The sequence below is a fragment of the Rhineura floridana genome, chromosome 5 (genome assembly GCF_030035675.1).
Source record: "Rhineura floridana isolate rRhiFlo1 chromosome 5, rRhiFlo1.hap2, whole genome shotgun sequence".
Classification (NCBI taxonomy): Eukaryota; Metazoa; Chordata; class Lepidosauria; order Squamata; family Rhineuridae; genus Rhineura; species Rhineura floridana.
In genome coordinates, this window is record NC_084484.1 from 66,215,994 (window position 1) to 66,239,617 (window position 23,624).

General features: G+C 41.0%; 1 protein-coding gene across 1 annotated transcript in view; it reads right to left on the bottom strand.

Annotated features, from left to right (window-relative positions):
• The window catches only part of LOC133384988 (arylsulfatase D-like), a 30,599-nt gene that overhangs the window by 1,452 nt on the left and 5,523 nt on the right, over positions 1-23,624 (bottom strand). Inside the window, exons 2-9 of the mRNA XM_061627041.1 lie at positions 20,230-20,382; positions 19,827-19,948; positions 14,043-14,165; positions 7,549-7,972; positions 7,328-7,464; positions 4,605-4,739; positions 2,051-2,213; positions 1,088-1,209 (exon numbers count right to left, since the gene is read on the bottom strand). Coding sequence (XP_061483025.1) covers positions 1,088-1,209; positions 2,051-2,213; positions 4,605-4,739; positions 7,328-7,464; positions 7,549-7,972; positions 14,043-14,165; positions 19,827-19,948; positions 20,230-20,382 — 1,379 coding nt within the window. The remainder of the gene's footprint in view (positions 1-1,087; positions 1,210-2,050; positions 2,214-4,604; positions 4,740-7,327; positions 7,465-7,548; positions 7,973-14,042; positions 14,166-19,826; positions 19,949-20,229; positions 20,383-23,624) is intronic.

A 23,624-nucleotide genomic window follows, 5' to 3' on the forward strand; every position in this document is an offset into this window, starting at 1 on the left:
AGCAAGTCAGTCATGCCCTTCCCCGTTCCACCCAAACACCCCAGTTTTCATCTCCAAGGGTGCTTCCAGATGGAGATTTAATATTGCAAAGTAACTGTTGAGATATCACTGACGAGTCAGATTTCCCATTGAAAGAATATATTCAATTTAAATGGGGGAGAGTACGTGCTGGCATTTTGATGCCAATTATGTAGTGCAGACACTGTAAAAAACTTGTATGAGGAGCAATGATTTCCCAATAAACACCCATCTGGAAGCACATTAGCTGCTCTGGTTTGATTTTCTTTTGGGGTGGTGGTAGTGTCTCTGTAGGTTTTTTCCTTAGTTCTTTTCATTCCGAACCCCTCTGCAACAGAGATCAGAATATTACCCACAACCCCCCTCCCCCATGAAGCACACACTCAGCTGTAGGGCAGCATTTGTTCAGGGCTTGGGAGAAGAACATCCTTAGCCCAAGAACCTATTCTCAATGCGAGGGAAAGAATTGCTGTGGCTGGTTACCTGTTTTAACCCCTCAGGTGCAATTGACCCCACAGTCAAATTGACCATCAAACAGCAAGCTATGCCCCCCTCCAGGATACTAAAGTCCCACCTTTTTTCCTTTGTTAGAAATTTCAACTGGCACGTAACGGTATGTGGCTACTGAACATCCTCACTCAAACAGCTAGCTGACTGTGACCTCTCACTTAGGGATTTTTTTTTTTGTATTTCTGCAAACCTGGTTGGAGTCCCCCAACCATGATAATACCTCCCTCTTGATTTTCAGTGACTCTGTTTGGCTACAATCATGTCAGCACTCACCAAATGAGTTCACTATTAGAAGGAGTGAGGATTGTATTATAATACATTATAATATAATGCTCCATAAGCAGACAGAAACCACTGTTACAACTGTGTCCACAGAGTGGCAAATCAACAACACAGAATAATTTTAGCCAGATTTGGCCTTTACAAATTATAGCTGCCTTGCAGCTTGTGTAGCTAAAGGGTGGGTTATATATTTTCTAAATATATATAAATAATCTGTATTTTATATATACACAAAAGGAGGTTCATCTTCACACTTAGGAGAATTCTTTGTACTCACTATCTTTCTGATGCCACCGTACTGCATGTAAGTATGATCCACAATAATGAAACATGAATTCATGTTCTGAATGCTTGACTTTTCGTTGTAGTAAAGGCAATAGATTCCTCCCATCAATTATTCTGTAGCGATAGAGAAAGAAGTAGCGATCAGGCAGAAAACTTAAAGGGAAAAGTAATGTTTTGGTGATGCTTTCTTGTAAACAGACCCATATGTGTTCAGATCAGCTTCTGAACTACCTCCTGAAAAAGTCTTTTAACATATTTTTCAGCATTTTGCTAAACACAGATTTGACAGCAATGGGCACATTCACATTATAGCCAAAGTGGTTAGAACAAAGAGGGAAGATGAGTATATAAATAATTCAAAGTGCTAATTAAAAAGAAAGAAAAGCCAAGCAGAAGCTCTCTAGAACTGCAGTTAATTATTTAGAGGTTTGCTATTTTTTAAAACTATCTAAAAAGTGCTATGTGAGCAAGCTTGAGCTTCACTGCTACAGGAGGGGAGCAGCAGGTTTAATAATTTAAAAACAAAACTAAGGAAAAAATCGAAAAGTGCACAAAATGAGCTATGTACATCAGTGATGTCACAGACACAGTGCAATAGGTGTCCGTGACACTCAGGCAACCATATCCTACACAGCACTAATAATCACAACTGATGCACCAGGTGAGCTAGGAACTTTGTCTCCTCCCCCTTTCATTTCAACAGATAGTAAAAGTGTTGACAAAGTGCAGTTTCTCTACAAAGAGGTGCTACTTAAAGACAAACATTGCACAAGAACGCTGGAGAATAAACATAACAAAAAAGAGGAAGGAAACCTAAGTGCATGCTTGAATAATCTCTGACTATCAAAGCCTACTGCTTCCAAGCCACATTATAAAATGCATGATGAATTCTGCCTTTTCCAAGATGCATTCCAGTATAGAGTACACAGCATCAGTAAGGATATAGGATTTATACCTGTCCTGTGGTACAGTCCCTCCAGCCAGATGAGCCACCGTAGGATAAATATCCATAAGGGTTGTTGGTTCGTCAACAACAGTGTTGGCAGGGAGCATCCCAGGCCATCTTAATATGCCAGGCACACGGATTCCTCCTTCCCATCCTCCCATGCCTTTGCCCCCTATATTGGGAACATAAAAGAACTATGACCATTAGTGGAAACAGATAGGTTTATCAAACTGACTCATAGTTTGTTCCATGTAGATTACAGATGGCTGGAAAATGTCACATTGTTCCCCACCCCCACCCACCCCTGCTCAGCTGCACGAGTGCACTTGGCAGCTCAAGCATTAGATGCATGCAGCTATAAATGGAAAATTTCTGCAAATATTGGCAAGATGTGTGACTGACATGGTTAAGAACATAAGAAGAGCCTGCTGGATCAGGCCAGTGGCCCATCTAGTCCAGCATCCTGTTCTCACAGTGGCCAACCAGGTGCCTGGGGAAAGCCCGCAAGCAGGACCCGAGTGCAAGAACACTCTCCCCTCCTGAGGCTTCCGGCAACTGGTTTTCAGAAGCATGCTGCCTCTGACTAGGGTGGCAGAGCACAGCCATCATGGCTAGTAGCCATTGATAGCCCTGTCCTCCATGAATTTGTCTAATCTTCTTTTAAAGCCATCCAAGCTGGTGGCCATTACTGCATCTTGTGGGAGCAAATTCCATAGGTTAACTATGCGCTGAGTAAAGAAGTACTTCCTTTTGTCTGTCCTGAATCTTCCAACATTCAGCTTCTTTGAATGTCCACGAGTTCTAGTATTATGAGAGAGGGAGAAGAACTTTTCTCTATCCACTTTCTCAATGCCATGCATAATTTTATACACTTCTATCATGTCTCCTCTGACCCGCCTTTTCTCTAAACTAAAAAGCCCCAAATGCTGCAACCTTTCCTCGTAAGGGAGTCGTTCCATCCCCTTGATCATTCTGGTTGCCCTCTTCTGAACCTTTTCCAACTCTATAATATCCTTTTTGAGATGAGGCGACCAGAACTGTACACAGTATTCCAAATGCGGCCGCACCATAGATTTATACAACGGCATTATGATATCGGCTGTTTTATTTCCAATACCTTTCCTAATTATCGCTAGCATGGAATTTGCCTTTTTCACAGCTGCCGCACACTGGGTCGATATTTTCATCGTGCTGTCCACTACAACTCTGAGGTCTCTCTCCTGGTCGGTCACCGTGAGAGATTTGAAACACAATCTATAGAGATGTCCAATCGGGGAAAAGCATCTCATTTCTATCCTTTCCTAATCCATCCTATGAATTCCCCCAAGATATTGCTCATAGCCTGATATTACATTTGATAGTACAGAGATGAACCCTGGAAGTTTATGAGCACCAAATGGCATACAATAATAAAGAAAGTAAGTACAAACTTTACAAAATCAGCTAACTCTAAAGGGGTCTCCAGTAGCATTTGCTATTTTAAATTATACATATAAATACTGTTTAAATAAATGTGTTTTTATAAGAAGATTATTTATTTATTTAAAATATTTATACTTTGCCTTTCACAATAGAGATTCAAGGCAGCTACAGGTACATACAAACTGAACATAATCCATTTGGCTCACATTTTTCAAGTTAGCAGAGGCTTTATCCAACCAGAGATGGGTGAAATTGTTATTTTGTTAAACAAAAGAAAACAACTCCCCCCCCAAAACTCCCAAAAAAACCAAGGTCAGAGATTTTCCAGCCCATGGGCCAAACTTGGTCCACCAGTCATCCCCATGTGGCCTGCGAGGCCCTTTTGGGGAAGACAAAGAAACAACTGGGAGCTTCAAGTGGGCTCCCGATTGTCCTTTTGCTGGAACAAAGTGCACTTCAGTGTGCCTTGCTCAAGGAAGGGGAAATGGTTTCCATTAAATGCTCTTTAAAGCTTCCCCATGCTACCCCTTTCACCTCTGACATTGGGGATGGAAAGGAGAAGCGCAGAAAGAATTGCAAAGGGCAAGGGATTTTGGAAGGTGGGCAGGACAACCCACCTGTCAATCTTGTGATGCCATAATGATGTCATATGATTGACAGGTGGTTGTCCCCATCCACCTGTCAAAGTTGGCCCTGGGGTTTTCCCATTCCTGTTTTAAGCTATCAATATGGTGACTGCCTAAGTCACAACACAGTTGAGCTAAAGGGCCTGAAATCAATGGCATTCATTTCATTCAAAATTAAGGCAGACTGCAGGTTTTAGAATATGTTGCAACACTCCTTATTCACTCCTATAAGATAGGGAGAAAATCCATGACTCTTTCTCGTTTAAAATTAGCAGATTTTTACATACCTGTGCGGTACCTCATAATACGTAACAACAATATAGGATTCAATATCCCGAGGTGGGTATATATAGGGCATGTTCAATAAAATATGTGAAGGGCTTTATTTGGTATACACATGAACCTGCTAATTTCATAACAGGTGAAGTGGCATCAGTTTATCCTGGAATGCAACCCAAAGCACAGTGATCCAAAATTCGGGACAGGCAAATAGTCTATATTACTGTGCTGTTTACCTTTATATATGCCATTCCAGCCACCTAGCTGGATTGCTCCATCCTGAGCTTCCAACTGTCCTCCATGGTCTGAGGCAAAATAGGCAAGTGTGCTGTTTCTCAAGCCTTCCTCATCAATAGAATCTAGAATCTGACCTACACGTTAAAAAAATAAAAGATTTATTATGAAGGCAATACATCAAAGGGTACATAGCGTATTAAATAAATGTAATCAATGTTTTCATCTTATTTGTATCTCACCTTTCCTCCAATCCATGCACACAATTTTAGCCTCACTTTAGCCTGAAAACAGTCCTTCGGCACAAATTAAACTGAATGATGGTGGCTCAGCTGCTAAAAACTGCTCATGAAACAGAGATAGCCTGTCTCATCCTCCTCCTGTAGCTCTCTATGTCCCCTTCACTGTGGCACCTCCAAAACTGTGGAACTTCTCCCCACAGAAGTACACCCAGAACCGACATTTTACAGCTTTCATTGGCTACTTAAGATGCAGGAATGTTTAGTTGCCCCCCTTGTAAATGGATGTGTCAGTTTCATCTGTTTTGTGATTTTATTGTTGTTGTTTTATGATATACTGATGATTCATCATTTTGTGACTATGCTTTAGCTCAGCCTTTCCCAAACTGTGGGTTCCCAGATGTTGCTGGACTGCAACTCCCATCAACCCCAGCCAGCATGGCCAATGGTCAGGAATGATGGGCATTGTAGTTCAGCAACGTCTGTGGACCCAAAGGCTGGGAAAGGCTGCTTTAGTTCATGTAACCCACCCTTGGACCTTAGAGTGAAGGGAGTATAAGAAATACTAGAAATAAACAAATGATACCACTCCTGAAGGTTGGATGGCTCCTTGGAACAGCATTTGATGCAGCACAGAGGAATAAAGGTGCAGAGGGAAATCAATAGTAATCCAAGAATCTCACCTTGCTTGAGCAAAAGTGCCTTCCACTTATATCAGTCTTCCTCAAATTGGTGCTCTCCAGACTTTTTAAGGGTTTTTTTTTTTGGAAGTATAATCCCCATAACTCCTGACAATGCTAGCTGGGGTCTGTAAGAGCTACAACCCAAAATATCTGGAGGACATGAGGTTGGGGAAGGGAAGGCTGCTCCACGTGATTCAAGCAAATGAATTCCCTATGGTGTCTCAATGAGTTTCAAGACTGAGTGGGGATCTGAACAAAAGTCTACCTGGTCCATCTCTAATATTATCTCCTATTATTCATTTGATTTCTGTCTTGCTCTTCATCTCAAAAGAGATGAATAGATACACACACACACACACACACACACACACACACACACACACACACACACACACACACACTCTTTCTCTCTCGCCATGGAATTTTTTGAAATTCCTTCTGAATGTTAATAATAAGGGAGACAAATGCCATTCACCAGGCAAGGTCATTCCATAAATGGGGAACTGCCAGCAAGAGGGGCCTGTCACAGGTCAGCATCAATTGGATAGCACCTAGTGGTGACACCACCAGCCAATCATAGGGACTGACATAATATTGGGGGAGGTGCTTTTTGGGTACTTGGGTCCCAAGCCATTTATGGCTTTGTACACTAGTACTAACACTTTGAACTGAGCCCAGGAGCTCACTGGGAGCCAGTGCAGAGCTTCCCAGGACCAGTGACACATGGTCCCATTGGGCTGCCACACTCACCAACCTAACAACTGCATTCTGCATCACCAGATGGGACATGGCTAAACAAGTCTCTATTGGGAGATGGCTGAATAGGGGTGACAGAAGACAAGTTTTCGCCATCCCCACTCCTATGATGTTTTTGTCTACCTCCCCTCTCCAAGAGCTTATAGCAGCAGCATGTAGCTATACTATATAATGTTGGTTTCCTTTTCTTTGATTTTTTTTCCTCTTAGGTTGGATTTAGGCTGTGCTTGCACAATGATTTTGAAAGAAGTTAGCTGTTCATTAGGACATGCATCCAATTACTGCTGAACAGATGAGCCAAGATGAAGGTTGTAGAATAGACAGTGGCCATGAAGTAATCTTTCTCCCCTCCTCCAACCTAACAGAACATGGCTGTCATTATCCCATTACAAACGTAACAAACTGCAGCATCAAGAAAGGATATTATAATACATAAGTTTTTATGTATTTAAAATGTTACATTTTACCTTTTTACTACAAGAAAGGGTAGTTTTATCTCCAATCAGTCCCTCAATCCTTGCTATCTAGAAATAATGGCCTTATAGGCCGCTTCCAATTCCACTATTCTATGATTCTGTGTTCAAGACAGCCATAGAATGGACAGAGTTACAGTATTTTAACAGTATAAATAATCCCATGCCTAAACAGCTACTCTATTCAGTAGAGAGACACTGAGCAAGAAGGAATTATACCCCAACAGACAACACAAATATAAAACAGCAAGTTGGGATAAAACCTGAAATCATATGCATGTTACCAAGAATCTGCTAAGAATATTTTAATATAACAAATTAGATACTAATAATAAATATGTAATTAGTAAACTTAAAACAATAAAATCCAATGTATGCAACGTATAAAACCTTGGAGAACATCAAACAAATAAGAACTATATTGACAATCAAACTGTAACCTAATGCATTTCGACCTTCAGGCCTTCTTCAGTTTTTATGTGTAGCATCCAATGGGTTTAATTATTTTATTTAGTTTATCCAACCAGGGCCTGTCCAGTAACAAGAGAAGAATGCTTTGAGAAAGCCAACTCACCTACTAACCAATCAATTTCTTCTACATTGTCTCCATATATACCATGCCTGCTCTTCCCAAGAAATGCTTCTGTTGTAAACAGGGGTGTGTGGACGTGCAAGAAAGAAACAAAGAGCAGAAATGGTCCGTGCTTGTTTCTTAAAAGAAATGAATAGAATGAACACATTTAGTCAACTTCAGCACTTTCACAGCTTGATATTTCAGGGAATGTATTCAATTACCTCTGAATAAATGAAACTGCTTCCTTTAGTACGAGAGAAGCTGTTCTCTCCAGCTTCATTGGTTGTTCAGTAATGTTGTGGTTGCGCATCAAGATGCAATTCCAGTATTTCACAAAGCCATAACTGGAGTACCAGGAAGCAAAAAACAGGAATCCAAGCAAAGCAAAGGAGGTGGCCGCTTTCCATGTAATGGAGACTAGCCCAGTCATTTTTCCTGCGAGAACTGTGAGCTCTGCAAGGGCAATCAGCTGAGTGTAAAACCACAGCTTAGCCTGAAAAGCTGCATCCAGCTCCGGAGGCTTGTAGTCCTGGCAGTTGTTGAGAAGAGTGAAAGGCATGCCATAAAAATAGTCAAAGCCGTGATTTAAAGGATGGTGGCAGTGATCATTGAGAGAGTCACAGTTTAAACCTTGATGCCACTTCCCTGGAAATCAAAGTAGGAAATAGACTATTATTTGGGCTGGATTCCACCCCCCCCAACAAAGTTGTGGAGAAACTGGGGGCACAATCCTTCAGGAACATCTTCTTTTCAAGCACCATTGTAATGAATGGAGTTGTAGAACTGTACTCTTGTCCTGTTTCTATTCAATCTAATGGGGCAACAGCTGAATTAAAGCCCTCTTATGCCACTTTATAGTCATTACTTCCTTTAAAGAATCCTGGGAACTGTAGTTTGTTAAGTGTGCTGACCTCACAGATCTACAGTTCCCAGGATCCTTGACAAACTGGATTCTCTGTAACTGTTAAAAAGTGGTATGCTTTAAATGTATGGTGTGAATGTGCACTCAAATTCTTACTTCCCTCCTATAATGATCCCTTACGAGGAAATTCTGAAGTTGCATTCCCTGATCATCTATGCCTGACAGCATTAGACTTCAAATTATTTACTGCAGAAGAGGGGTGGCCAACTGTTTTGGCCTATGGGCTGCATTCACCATTGACCAATGTTCTGGTGGCCACCCCACGCTCTCACACACAGACTCTCACTGACACACATAGGCCCCCTCCTTGGCTAATCTATGCAAATCAGTTGAAGAGGGAAGGTCATCGCCTCTCCCTTCTCATCAAATGACCGATCCGATGGGTGGAAAAGAGGATGTATTGCATTCCCATCAGGGGACTGGGCTGGGTAATGTAAGAAATGCCTTGCTGGATCAGGCCAAAAACCCATCTAGTCTAGCACTCTGTTTCACAGTGGTCAACCAGACGACCACAGGAAGGCTGTAAACAGAGCCTGAGTGGACAAGTGGGGTCATAAGAGGGACATAAAATATGCTGGGGTGGGTGGGTCAGGTTCCCAAACCAAGATTTAGCTACCCCTGCTATAAACAAAAGATAGATGCTGTAAGTTGCATCACTGTCTTGTCTCCATATATATCTGAAGCTGTCAGATAGAATATGGAGTCCTGTATTCCTTTATATACTCGATTGTCGGCACTGTGCACAGGGCTTTGCAGGTGCCTGCAAGCCCCCTTTCAGCCCAGCCATGTCTTTACCTGCTCCCCATCTGGTATCAGCTGTAGGGCAGGTGAGCATGACCTGGCCAATATGGCCTCATGGGCCAATGGGGAGGTCTGGCAAGCCTAATTTGGCCTGTGGGCTGGAGGTTCACCACCACTGGTATAGGACATACTTGTTCATGGGGTCACCATAAGTCGTAGTTGACTTGGAGGCACATAACAACAACAACATACAGAGATGGAAGAATTGTGGGTGGGAGTGGAATCATCTTATGTCTGCAGAAGGTATATGAGAAACGGCCCATGCTAAAACTTCAGGATCTTTAGAATCTACCCGACAACTTATTACTTTATTTCACAGGAAAAATTAATAAATGTATCATTTTAGGAATCTGTTACAGACTGCCTCACATTCTACTTTGCCCTTACAGAAAAACAAAATGCTAATTACTCATTTAATTCCCTTAAACAACAACATTTAGTGCTCATTAGCCAATCAGGCCATTCACTACACAGATAATAAAAACAAAATAGGTACATACAAGATGCATTCAGCCATATTAAAATAGGATTAAAACTTATACCATTACAACTGATTGACATGTGTTGACATAGATTATCAACTAAAATGGTAAGCATCTTCAGCTCCCTAAAGCCAATTTTTACAAGTTCCACAGTCCTAAATGTTCCGGTCAGTGTGAATAACATTTTGCTTAAGGGAGAGTTTTTACTAATCCTATCACTCAGGGCCTTAAGGGAAAGGATCCTCAGATCTAAATATAAAGAGAATTCCAGTGAAAAAGTGCCCCTACCTTCTACTTCTACCTTCAGGCATCTGGTAGATCAATGTAGAACCACCCCATACCAAGCACCACAATGTTCCTTAACATCCCTCAACTCTAAAGAATTCAGTCTGCATTTGGTTAAAAGCCATAACTCTTGTACGTAAATAAGAGAAAAATATGGGGGCAATTTCCCAAGAAGAGTAGCAAAACCTTTACATATCATTTTGGAGTAACACCTGGCTGCAAGTTCCATCAACATCAATCAATCAGCTGAAGACCTGCTCCTCAGCACTGTCACAGCCTCTCATAATCAAGTGGGCTAACAAAAAAACCAACTTCGAAATAAGTGTACACATCATAGCAGCCCATGAGTTCCTCTCCATGTCTTCATATACCAATAAAACTAGGGGTGAAACCAGCTGAAAAACTATCTTAAGCCAAAAAATAACAGCTACCTTCTGAACCAACATTCCCACTCAGTGACAAGCTGTCTCTAATCAGACAACTGCTTTAGAGGTGGATCTGGGTACCTGCAAAACTATATATAAGAACTTGTGTTGTACTAACTCCCAATAGTGCTCCATACAACATCTGAGGGAGTAGTTTCACTTTATAAAGCTCTAACAGGGGAGCTACCGCTTTCCACTTGATCCCACCAAAAACAGAAAATAATATTGGCAGTTGGCTGACAAAGCTGTGGCTTTCAAATGTGCAGACCAAGATCCAGAACTTTTAAACATTATGTCCAAATATTCATACTTGTCAACTTGTTTGAGCAGCTGGTTATCCAATTACCATCAGTATTTCTTCCTCCTTATCCTCAAGACTTAGGTTTTTTCCTGGCATAATTAACCTGCAATGATTCCCCCGCACAAAAGAAAGCTAGAGCCCTTAAAAGCCACTGCATCCCCACACGAGTATACAACAAAAGAACAGCATCATCTGTATACACTAAGACAGATATACTCCTATCCCTTAAACTAGGTGTGGGGAACCTTTGGCCCTCCAGAACGTTGCTGAACTACAATTCCCATCAGACCTAGCAAGCATGGCCAATACCTAGGGGTGATGTGAATTATAGTTCAGTAATATCTGGAGGGCCAAAGGTTCCCCACACCTGCCTTAAACAAAGAGGGGAAAACTCCAGCCCAGAGAGGTAGGAATCCATATCATTAAGATACAGATTAAGTAAAAAAGGTGCTTATATTCCTCCCCCCAGGCACACTCCCTTATTCACGGTGATTGAATACAAAAGGTCACCACCTGAAGTAACTCACACGTAGACTAGAATGATCATACAACCCCAAATTCTCCTTGACAGTCGATATTCAGAAGAGCCAATTTATGTGAACAGTGGAGCTGAGATATAGAACTAGAGGGTGTCCTTAAAAATGCCCACATTTTAAAAGTCACCTAACAGTGAAGCTGATGTTTTTTTTGTGTGAAATCCATTAAAATCTTTAGTTGGAAGCCTTATGCATATTAAGCAAACCTTTTTTTGCAAATTCTATTTGGGCTGCGAAAATCCATCTGAGTTTATGTCCATAAATAATATAAGAGCATCTGACAAGTGTTACCGTAACATTTTTACTTAGATATTAAGAAGAATTAGTTGTTCAAGGTGAATTCAGATTACCTAGCACAAGAGGTTTTGCAATCAGCAAGTTGAATATCCAGTGAAACAAGATTATTGGGTAGCTTCCAATACAAAACAGACTCTGAAGCACTGGAATCTATCACAAAGTGAGCTTATAAGAATTTGTCATTTTCTGGCCTAGTTCTGTTAATACATTTCTCAAAACGGTCGTTATACAGATGGAATACTATTGTGGATCTTAGAACTACTATGAACCTTTACAACTGCAGAACTGCATCACAGCAGTTTCAAGGGAGGCTCTCGACCTAAACTCCACTTTGCAATCGATGCTGTTGGCTTTTTGCAGTTGCTAGTCCAGTCATTGGACTCTTAAGGATTCTGGGTTGGTTCACTCAGTAGCCCAGCATATAGACCAAGACAGACTTCCATAAGGCAGCAATGAGGACACAACATTTCACATGCACACCTTATCTGTATGATTCATCCACTCTAGTTTTTGTGGAAGAGAGAAAATGTTGGAGCAAAAGAGAGGCCTTTTAGTCAATTTTATGTTTTGGATATGCCAGACACAAATCTATCATGTGCTAGTCCACAACTCTTGGTAATCTGACCAGCTAATAAATACAAAACATAGAAGGGAAGCCATATTGGATATGTATTGCTTGATTAATTTCTTCCAGGTTCAAAATAGTTACTGTGCCTTTTATCAATATACTTTGATTGAAGGACTTTCAGAAGAAAGATACTTTGTATGGCATCAACTGATGCCTTTTTCTTATTCATGAAATCCATTGTACTCATTGGTAATGAACTTTTGCACAAGTCAGCTGAACAGGTGACATTTTAGAGGAAGGATTAATGAAGTTAAGAGATAGTGACTTGCCCAAGTCTACTTAGTAAGGCCATGAATCAGGATGGATGTGCTCCCACATCAGTGAGGTACAGTTCCAAAGTTCTGTTTATTGAATTCACAATGGCTGTTTATTCTCAGCATGTAATTCACTATATAAAACAGATTAAGGGTTTCACAATGAGTGGACACAGCTATTGCATACACTTTAGGGGCAAAACAGACAGGACAGGACAGACTCCATGTGTTTATTTATATGTTTGCCTTGTTCACACATCAAGAACATACGTGTCTTTGGAACATCAAGTGATGTTAAGCAATTTCTTCTAAGCCCAGCTCCGAGATTGGAAGACAGCTGGGTTAGGAAGAAAATGACTTTAAAATGATTGTGTGGATCAAGAGAAGGCTGGGAAGGGGACAGACTTTGGCTCTCTTTACCTGTGCACTCCCTTTCATGAAGAAAAGAAAAAAGGGGGACCTCCCCACCCCTTCTTTATATGTGAACAGGACAGACACAAGAATACATGTGTCTGCCCTGTATGGTTTGGCTATCAGTACTTTGCTTGCAAAAGATCCCAAATTCAATCCCTGGAATGTCCAATGAAAGGATTTCAGGCAGCAGGCCCAAAAAGATATCTGACTGAGACCTTCAAAAGCAAGATATCTGACTGAGACCTTCAAAAGCCACTGTCAGTCAAAGACAACAATACTGGGCTAGATGGGACTAATAGCATGATTCAATATAAAGGATCACGATGGGTTATGGTAAGTTCTTTCTCCACATTACATGTTTCAACTATCACCAGAAACCAAAAAGCTTTCCATAGAGGGTTGGTGCCACAGCACTGATCCAACCATGGATTCCTGAAAACATGTTTTTATCCTCTATTGTAGCAGTATGTTTTTCAATTACTGAGATATCTGAATAGTTATCTGTTTCACATGCTAGATTCTCCAAATTAATGAATTCCAGGGATGGTCAAGAGGAGATACCACACAGAAAAAAATCCTCAGTGTCTGACCTGGTCATAGATCTCATGATGACTATAAGATACATTCATCCCTGTCATGGCACAATGTTTACACAATTACAGACTGGCATTTGGATACATTTAGAACATGTATGTATCCCTATCAACATAAATCTAGCCACAGTATTTACTTTTTAAATTAGCTGCTATTTCTGATTTCTCCTTTCACTTTGCTTCTGCCATCTAAAGTCATTAATATGTGAGAAAATAGGTGCATTTGCAAACACTTTTGGTACAATATTTGCCAAAGTTTATAGTTCACTCAGATGCATATTACAGAACAGACTGGTTACTGGATAAAATTACTGAAACCACATCAATCACAATAATGGAGCTCATGCTAGCCACTACGAGAACAGGATGCTGAACTAGATGGGTCATTGGCCTGATCCCACCAGGCTCTTCTTATGTTGATCCAACTGTCCCAAGTATTATCTATCTATCTATCTATCTATCTATCTATCTATCTATCTATCTAAGAGCATCCAGGTAAAAAGAGGCAAATACCAGGCAAACAGCAGCATGGGAACTTCATTTTAACAAGCAAACCCAGGATTTTGTTGGAACAGGGCCTTAAGCAAATATCAAAGGTGCCTCCATTTTGCAGGCCTTATGATAAGGAAATGCCCAGAAACATCTTTGTTATCTCCTAGAACTAGTAGGTTTTCATCTTCTTCACATCCTATTGCATTCAAGACTTAATAAGCATTTATTTTTGTACAAAGACCTTCAATCAATACAGATCTATGAATATAAGGATGTAACACATACCTATAAGTCCTGTGGCATAACCCTGCTGCTGTAGAAGCTTGGCAAAAGTGGTTTCATTGGCAGGGAGTCCTCCGGAGCCAGCATTCCATTGCAAAGCTCGATATGCATTGCTTGAAGCCATGCCTGCATTGCAAGGATACAAACTCACACACATAGATATATCACCAGTTCAGTTTTTAGTTGAGTTTTTATGGATCTGTGACACTGTTGTGCTTAGATTCAAATGTTACCAAGACAGCCATATAACCCAGCTTTACAAATTCATCCAGTGGTTTGCTACATGCACATGTGGCATTTGGGTCATCCATGAGATTCTCATACAATCAAAGGCTACTCCATTCACTTCATTGGGAATAGGGGGGGCAGCTCTAAGCACACAATGGGAATGAAAGCATATTATTAATTCATGAGTTAATTAAATGTGTTAGTTGCTGGTTGCACAAAAAGGGTATCCCAGCAACTTACAAACATATTTAAGAGCATCGTTCCAGGAAAAAAAATACGTTACAATAAAAACACATTAAAAACATAAAAATCCACAAAGCAATCCTCACTAACAGCAGCGAAAAACCTTGGCAATACAATCAACAGAAAACAACATTATTATAGTCCAGCAAAAACCTGGGGGAGAAAAAAGCATAGGCTTGTCCTGCATAAATAAAAGGGAAATCTTAACTCATTATGAGAGGTTTATGCAAACAGTGGACCTTCTGCAGAGCTTGGAATCTGTTCATTGCATTGATTTCAACAGCATTAGTATGGGCCATAGGCCATATCTGTTTCATACAGAGCTTCCTGGGAATTGTCACTCTGTGAGGGCAATAGGGATCTCCTAACAACTTTCAACACCCTTTACAATCTACAGTTCCCAGGATTCTTTGGGGGAAGCCATAACTGTCAAAGTGGTATAATTGTGCTTTAAATAGATGGTGCAGATGTAGCCATGGATGAGATGGAGAAACATTTTTTTTATGGGGTTGACCAATTATTGAGGATATGAGCAAGTTTCTGCATATTTTCTTGTGTTCATTATGCACAGGTATTCACAGGAAAAAATAGTTCTACAACACTAGAAGCTATTTGTGTAGATGTGTTTTTCCTCTTCCCCAGACAAATAAGTATGGATCTCAGGTTAAACTATAAAATGTGTAAACAATTGTTTTTTTTTTATTTATTTATACAAAGCAAGTGTCACAGCAGTTGAATGCATCCAGGTGCTTGACAACCTTCAGTTTTCATAGTCCAGGCAGCCATAAAACTAGGGACTTTATTGAATCCCTTGTGGAATATCACAATTGGCAAGTGGATTGCATTTGGCTTGGCGAGTCCCAACTTACACAGGATATGAATATTATGTCAAAAAGAATCAAGACTTTTGGGGACAGCAGCAGCTACTGTACCAATCCCCAACTTTCAGCTCATTTATTTTCCTTTTCTTTTTTACATGCTTAGCAACCAAGAGGCAAGGAGATCCAAGCAGCAGTGGGGATTGGTCCAGTGGCTGCTGATGTCACAAAGGCACCACTTTCTTCCTTAAATAAGGGATGAGCTCCTGCCCTGGAAATGTCTACTGAAAGGCAATATAAAAATTTCTAATCATCATCATCTTACACCTTCCCATTATTTGATGGGCATCTCATTTGTATTCAATAATACTAAGAGAAGTATTTTTTTTAATATTTAAAGCCTGACATTTTGCATAACAGATCCCTCATAGGAACTTTACTGTTTATAAAAGTAAATCAGAGCCTGAAATGTTTTTCAAGTAGGTTGGCAGTTATCCATTTTCTGTAGAAAAACTGAACTGGGTTGCAACTTCACCAGGAGGAAGGGCAGGGTACAAGGATAGTAAATTAACAAAGAAAATAAACATTTTGAATTGTGCCAGAAGGACTGGGGGGAATTTATCTTCAAATAACTCAAATTGGTGGACTTGAACTTTTCAAATGAGTCCTATAACATTGTTTAGGACTGAGAAATGATAAGTGTATTTGCACAGCGGTTCCCAGACTTCTCCCCCCACAAACCACTTGAAAATTGCTAAGGGTCTTGGCGGACCACTTCATGATTTTTCTGTCTGTTGTAGCAATTGTAATGTGTTGTGCTAGATGTTGTATGATTTCTAATGGCATTATTATTGCTTCTTTTATTTCAAATGGTTTTCAAATTTCAAATTATTTCAAAATAGAATTCAAATTGTAATAAAATAAGATATAAGAAATAAATGACGCAATAAATTCAATTAATAATCAATATGAATATTAAATGCAGACATACAGAGGATCACCTGAGTGAAGCCTGTGGACCACTGGTGGTCCGTGGACCAGTTTCGGAACCCCGGTATTAGCAGAAATATTTTCATTACACATAGTTTTAGGAAGTTTTTGTGGAATGATAATGATAATGCAGGAAATACCTATTTTATTTCAAGGCAAAAGTGAAGTTAAGAGGATAATTGGCACCATCAGGGCGATTTTGCCAGTGGCCATAGCCCAAGCAACTATTTTCTTAAATTCATGGGCTACTTGGCCAGAGTTTAGCAAGTCTGCCACTTTTGAGTACTGGCAAGAACAAAACTGTGAAACCTTCCATGCACGCACACATATGAACAACTAAATTCAAAATGACAATATTCTAGCACAGGAGTGGGAAGCCTGTGGCCCTCTACATGCTGTTGGATGACAACTCCCATCATCCTTAATTATTGGCCACGCTGACTGAGGCTGATAGGAGTTGCTATCCAATGACATGTAAAAGGCCAACCCTACTCTGGGACATGAATGGCACCACCGCCACACATTAATGTTCCAAGGTAATACGAAGCTAATGAAATTCTGTGAATGCTAAAGCAGCAAAATCTGCCCAAAGCAATTCATCTCAGCAATACTAAGAATAATTTGCTGAATAAAAGATTATAATGCACTGCAAATTCAACATTTATAGCTTCATATTGAATCCTATTACAAATACTGAACAAAAGTAGAATAGATGTTCCTATTTCACCGTAACAGAATGCTAACACAATTCCAGTGATGGGAAAAGATTTATAGAAGCGGTAAAAAAAACAATAAAAATGGATAGCCATTTTAATATAGTTCCCTGCTTCATCATTATTTGGCTTGGCTGGTGAAGCATCAACAAATCCCAGTGTCTCCTAGCTTATCGTGGCCCAGAACAGTGCTGCAAAACTGGTGCACTCCAGCTGTTGTTGGACTCCAACAACCATCAGTTCTGGATGACACAGGTAGCAGTCGGGTATGATGATAGCTGTAGTCCCACAACCTTTGGAAGGGGCCCAGGTTCTCTACCCCAGGCTTAGAATTTTGAAGTTTGGAGGACAATGTCTGATAAGAAGCAGTGCCCGGTACAGTTTGCTAACTGGAAGGGTGGAAGGTTATTCTACTGTTCTTGTGGCCCCTACAGTGTAGCAGAAATAAATTTTGACCTTGGAGGGGAGGGCGAGGCAAACAAAAGGGTCCCTTGTTATCAGTGCTTTCTGTCCATGATGACACAGTACTGGCTATGCAAATGTGAATGTGCATGTGTGCATACTGCCTTTATCAACACTGGGCTGTATTCAACGTAGCGCTAAGTCACTGCTTCTGTCAGTGCAAGGATTTCTCCTTCCACAATGGAACGTTCTCCCCCTCTACCCCCAAAACCTGTTCTGGGCATTTTCTCAAACCTCCAGAGCAGATTTAGGGATGGCACGAGGCACAGACAGAGGAAGGGGGGGGGAAGTTCCATTGTGCCAGTGCTAATTCTTGCGCTAGCACAATTATTTAGTTGGATAGCACCCACTAAGAAGAGTGAGTCAGTAAGGAGAATCAGAAGAGGCTCCTGCCTTGTACAGCAATCATTTTTAACAGATTAGTAATGTCAAGGTCACTGGGTTCCAGACCCCTGTAGGCCACAGCTCTTGTAAGGCACCCTCAGTTGCCAATTTTACCAAGACTGTTGAAAAGAACCAAAACTCAGACCTGTAAGGTAAATCATGCTGCCCCTACCTCTTTTCAGTCCACCAGCTTGAGCCAAGGGGAAACCCAAGCCTTAATACATGAACTTGATTAGGATTCCCAGGAGCAAGAGCTAAAAGCCACACTCTCTGCTTCTTGGAGCCCAAAGCCAAAAAGACTATTCAGTAGCAAAAAGCCAAGTTTGGCTAAGGTGCTGGATTTAGTGCCCGGGCTTACCTGAAACATATACAGGAGTAAATATGAGATAGTTTTATTAAAAAGACTGTAAGTGCATTATACAGTAATACCTCAGTAAAGGGATCATCCAGGAACAAAACTCCCTTTAACCAAGGCTTTTTTAAAGGTGAAACTGACCACCTTTGCTTTGTTATGGATAAACCTTCAAGCCTGTGCCTTTGCTTTAAGGGGAAACTGAACAGTTTGGGTCTTGTCTTTCCTATGAGTAAATTGATAAGCCTGTGCCTTTGCTTTGCCAGGGTGAAACTGACAAACCTGTCAAGCAAGAGATCTCTTGCTTTCTCCTAGGTCTGGGGAGGGAAGGATTCAATAGGATTTAGAAGAGGAGAAGGAGGGGGAGTGGATGGGTGCTGGGTAGACACCCTTTAAAGCTCCTGTTGAAGCTGCCCCCACCATCTATGAGCAGGTGTAGGAAATAGGTGTATCCCTAATTATTTCCATATTATTCCTATCTCTGGTACCAATGTTTCTGTTAAAGAAGTAATTTTCAGGAACGCATCTACTTTGTTAACTGTAATGTGTATACAAATGTATAAAAAAGCAGCATAAAATTCCTTAAACACAGAACACCATATAGCAGTGGTATAAATCACCAATAAACATAAAAAGTTGAGAAATAAACATAGGACAATAACAAATAAGCCAACTATACCTAGCTCTAAAATATGTCAACAGAGCTGGTCACAGCAAAGCAAAGATACCTGGCCCCACGGGGGCACATCCTGTCAGGGCAACAAATGGGGGCAACTAAACAAAGGCAGTTCTAACTCTTATAGAGTAAAGCATAGCAACAGCTAAGGAGTATATTAGCCAATCAGATGGCTCCTGGAAGGTGGAATGTTCCAGGCAATTTTAGCACCTTCTCATACATGAACTCCAACAGTTACTGAGACGGTTGGTGACTTTGAATACCAGTCTGAGACTAGATAACCAGGTCTCCAATTAATGAGCTCATAGCTCAGCTAGTGAGAATGGCCTGCTTTTGAGCAAAGATTTCACCTGGCAGTCTGCATGCCCACAGCAAGATGTCTCCCAGAATCCCTTATAGCAAAGCCTTGTTCTCAGGTCAAAAAATATTTCTTTACAGGTAAACTATTAATTTAATATGACTTTTTTTAAAAAAAAAAGGCAATACATTGTTGAACACTTGTTTATAAAATGATGAATGGTGTGAAACAAGTGTGTAAAGAAGAATGGTCCATTTTCTCATCAAATACTAGAAGTCAAAAGTCTTTCAATGAAATTGATTGGCAGCAGATTCAAGACAGACAAAAGAAATTATTTACAGAACAGATAATTAACTTGTGGAATTCATGGCTACAAGATACAATGACCACTAGCTTAGATGACTTTAAAAGAGGATAACACACATTTATGGAGGATAAGTGTACCACCATCCAAATATTGTGCTCAAAAATACAGTCAAGACTGAAATAATTCCACATAGAACAAAACTGCACTATTCTAAACATGCTGCTGTTTATCTCATTCAACTATTCATACTAGCTCGTCTGCATATGCAACTGGACATTCCAAATATATGCAACTCTGCATTCCAGATATACCCAACCTGATCTGATGGGGTATCTGCCAGTCAGAAAAGCTGCTCTACTTGGAGTACAAAGTGAAGCTGCAGCAATGTGCTGAGTAAGTTTTACTCCTTCCTTTGCCAACCGGTCAATATTAGGGGTCCTAAGATGAAAAGGTAATAAGTTAATAGAATGAAGTAGCAAGCATCAAAAGTAGGAGGCAATGTATGGCAACTTATATTGACAGACTTGGTACCGTGATTTGCACTGCTTTGCAGATGAGCCTAGTGGTTAATCCAGTAAACACAAGCCACAGGAATGTAAAATAAACCGAAAGTCAGAAAAACCAAAGCTCTTTACGAAGCCATGTTTCTTGTTTTATACTGCTAAAAGGATTCAGGTATATTTAAAACATTATAATAGTAACCCGAGGTAGTAACTTACTTGATAGTGTCATTACCATAGCAGCCTACATCTCCAATCCCGAGATCATCAGCCAACATCAGAACAATATTAGGTTTAAAGCCCAGAGCTGCACTCATTTCACAGACATGAAGGATGATAAATAAGGCCAACAGATTAGGAGCTAGATAGATCCTGAAACAAACATTCACAAAAGGATGGTTTACTTGTGTGAAATTGGCAAGAAAGACAAAATGCCTAGAAACTAAGACAATATCTTTGAATACGCCAGTTGGCAGCACACTTGGATGAAACGGATTATTTGGATCCATACCAATCGGGTTTCAGGACTGGACATAGTACTGAAACAGCCTTGGTCGTTCTGGTGGATGATATGAGGAGGGCATTAGACGGGGGAGAATCCACCTTTCTTGTTCTCCTGGATCTCTCGGCGGCTTTTGATACTGTCGACCACGGTATCTTGTTGGATCGCCTGGAAGGATTGGGAATAGGAGGCACTGTTTTGCAGTGGTTCCGTTCCTTTCTCTCTGACAGGCATCAACAGGTAGCATTGGGAGATGAGGTTTCAGACCCTTGGCCCCTCACATGCGGAGTGCCACAGGGTTCTATCCTCTCTCCCATGCTATTTAACATCTATGTACAGCCTCAGGGAGCTATCATCAGGAGTTTTGGGCTGCGATGTCATCAATATGCAGATGACACGCAGCTCTATCTCTCCTTTAAATCTTCACCAGAGATGGCTGTGGAGACCTTGTCCAAGTGCCTGGAATCCGTGAGTGGATGGATGGGAAGGAACAGACTGAAGCTCAATCCTGATAAGACCGAGGTGCTACTTGTGGGTGACGGGGAGGTTAACATAAGAACATAAGAACATAAGAAGAGCCTGCTGGATCAGGCCAGTGGCCCATCTAGTCCAGCATCCTGTTCTCACAGTGGCCAACCAGGTGCCTGGGGGAAGCCCACAAGCAGGACCCGAGTGCAAGAACACTCTCCCCTCCTGAGGCTTCCAGCAACTGGTTTTCAGAAGCATGCTGCCTCTGACTAGGGTGGCACAGCACAGCCATCACGGCTAGTAGCCATTGATAGCCCTGTCCTCCATGAATTTATCTAATCTTCTTTTAAAGCCATCCAAGCTGGTGGCCATTACTGCATCTTGTGGGAGCAAATTCCATAGTTTAACTATGCGCTGAGTAAAGAAGTACTTCCTTTTGTCTGTCCTGAATCTTCCAACATTCAGCTTCTTTGAATGTCCACGAGTTCTAGTATTATGAGAGAGGGAGAAGAACTTTTCTCTATCCACTTTCTCAATGCCATGCATAATTTTATGCACTTCTATCATGTCTCCTCTGACCCGCCTTTTCTCTAAACTAAAAAGCCCCAAATGCTGCAACCTTTCCTCATAAGGGAGTCGCTCCATCCCCTTGATCATTCTGGTTGCCCTCTTCTGAACCTTTTCCAACTCTATAATATCCTTTTTGAGATGAGGCGACCAGAACTGTACACAGTATTCCAAATGCGGCCGCACCATAGATTTATACAACGGCATTATGATATCAGCTGTTTTATTTTCAATACCTTTCCTAATTATCGCTAGCATGGAATTTGCCTTTTTCACAGCTGCCGCACACTGGGTCGACATTTTCATCGTGCTGTCCACTACAACCCCGAGGTCTCTCTCCTGGTCGGTCACCGCCAGTTCAGACCCCATGAGCATATATGTGAAATTCAGATTTTTTGCTCCAAGATGCATAATTTTACACTTGTTTATACTGAATTGCATTTGCCATTTTTCCGCCCATTCACTCAGTTTGGAGAGGTCTTTTTGGAGCTCTTCGCAATCCCTTTTTGTTTTAACAACCCTGAACAATTTAGTGTCGTCAGCAAACTTGGCCACTTCACTGCTCACTCCTAATTCTAGGTCATTAATGAACAAGTTGAAAAGTACAGGTCCCAATACCGATCCTTGAGGGACTCCACTTTCTACAGCCCTCCATTGGGAGAACTGTCCGTTGATTCCTACTCTCTGCTTTCTGCTTCTTAACCAATTCCTTATCCACAAGAGGACCTCTCCTCTTATTCCATGACTGCTAAGCTTCCTCAGAAGCCTTTGGTGAGGTACCTTGTCAAACGCTTTTTGAAAGTCTAAGTACACTATGTCCACTGGATCACCTCTATCTATATGCTTGTTGACACTCTCAAAGAATTCTAATAGGTTACTGAGACAGGACTTTCCCTTGCAGAAGCCATGCTGGCTCTGCTTCAGCAAGGCTTGTTCTTCTATGTGCTTAGTTAATCTAGCTTTAATCATACTTTCTACCAGTTTTCCAGGGACAGAAGTTAAGCTAACTGGCCTGTAATTTCCCGGATCCTCTCTGGATCCCTTTTTGAAGATTGGCGTTACATTTGCCACTTTCCAGTCCTCAGGCATGGAGGAGGACCCAAGGGACAAGTTACATATTTTAGTTAGCAGATCAGCAATTTCACATTTGAGTTCTTTGAGAACTCTCGGGTGGATGCCATCCGGGCCCGGTGATTTGTCAGTTTTTATATTGTCCATTAAGCTTAGAACTTCCTCTCGTTACCACTATGTCTCAGTTCCTCAGAATCCCTTCCTGCAAATGTTAGTTCAGGTTCAGGGATCTGCCCTATATCTTCCACTGTGAAGACAGATGCAAAGAATTCATTTAGCTTCTCTGCAATCTCCTTATCGTTCTTTAGTACACCTTTGACTCCCTTATCATCCAAGGGTCCAATCGTCTCCCTAGATGGTCTCCTGCTTTGAATGTATTTATAGAATTTTTTGTTGTTGGTTTTTATGTTCTTAGCAATGTGCTCCTCAAATTCTTTTTTAGCATCCCTTATTGTCTTCTTGCATTTCTTTTGCCAGAGTTTGTGTTCTTTTTTATTTTCTTCATTCGGACAAGACTTCCATTTTCTGAAGGAAGACTTTTTGCCTCTAAGAGCTTCCTTGACTTTGCTCGTTAACCATGCTGGCATCTTCTTGGCCCTGGCGGTACCTTTTCTGATCTGTGGTATACACTCCAGTTGAGCTTCTAATATAGTGTTTTTAAACAACTTCCAAGCATTTTCGAGTGATGTGACCCTCTGGACTTTGTTTTTCAGCTTTCTTTTTACCAATCCCCTCATTTTTGTGAAGTTTCCTCTTTTGAAGTCAAATGTGACCGTGTTGGATTTTCTTGGCAATTGGCCAGTTACATGTATGTTTAATTTAATAGCACTGTGGTCACTGCTCCCAATCGGTTCAACAACACTTACATCTCGCACCAGGTCCCGGTCCCCACTGAGGATTAAGTCCAGGGTTGCCGTCCCTCTGGTTGGTTCCATGACCAACTGGTCTAGGGAATAGTCATTTAGAATATCTAGAAACTTTGCTTCTTTGTCATGACTGGAACACA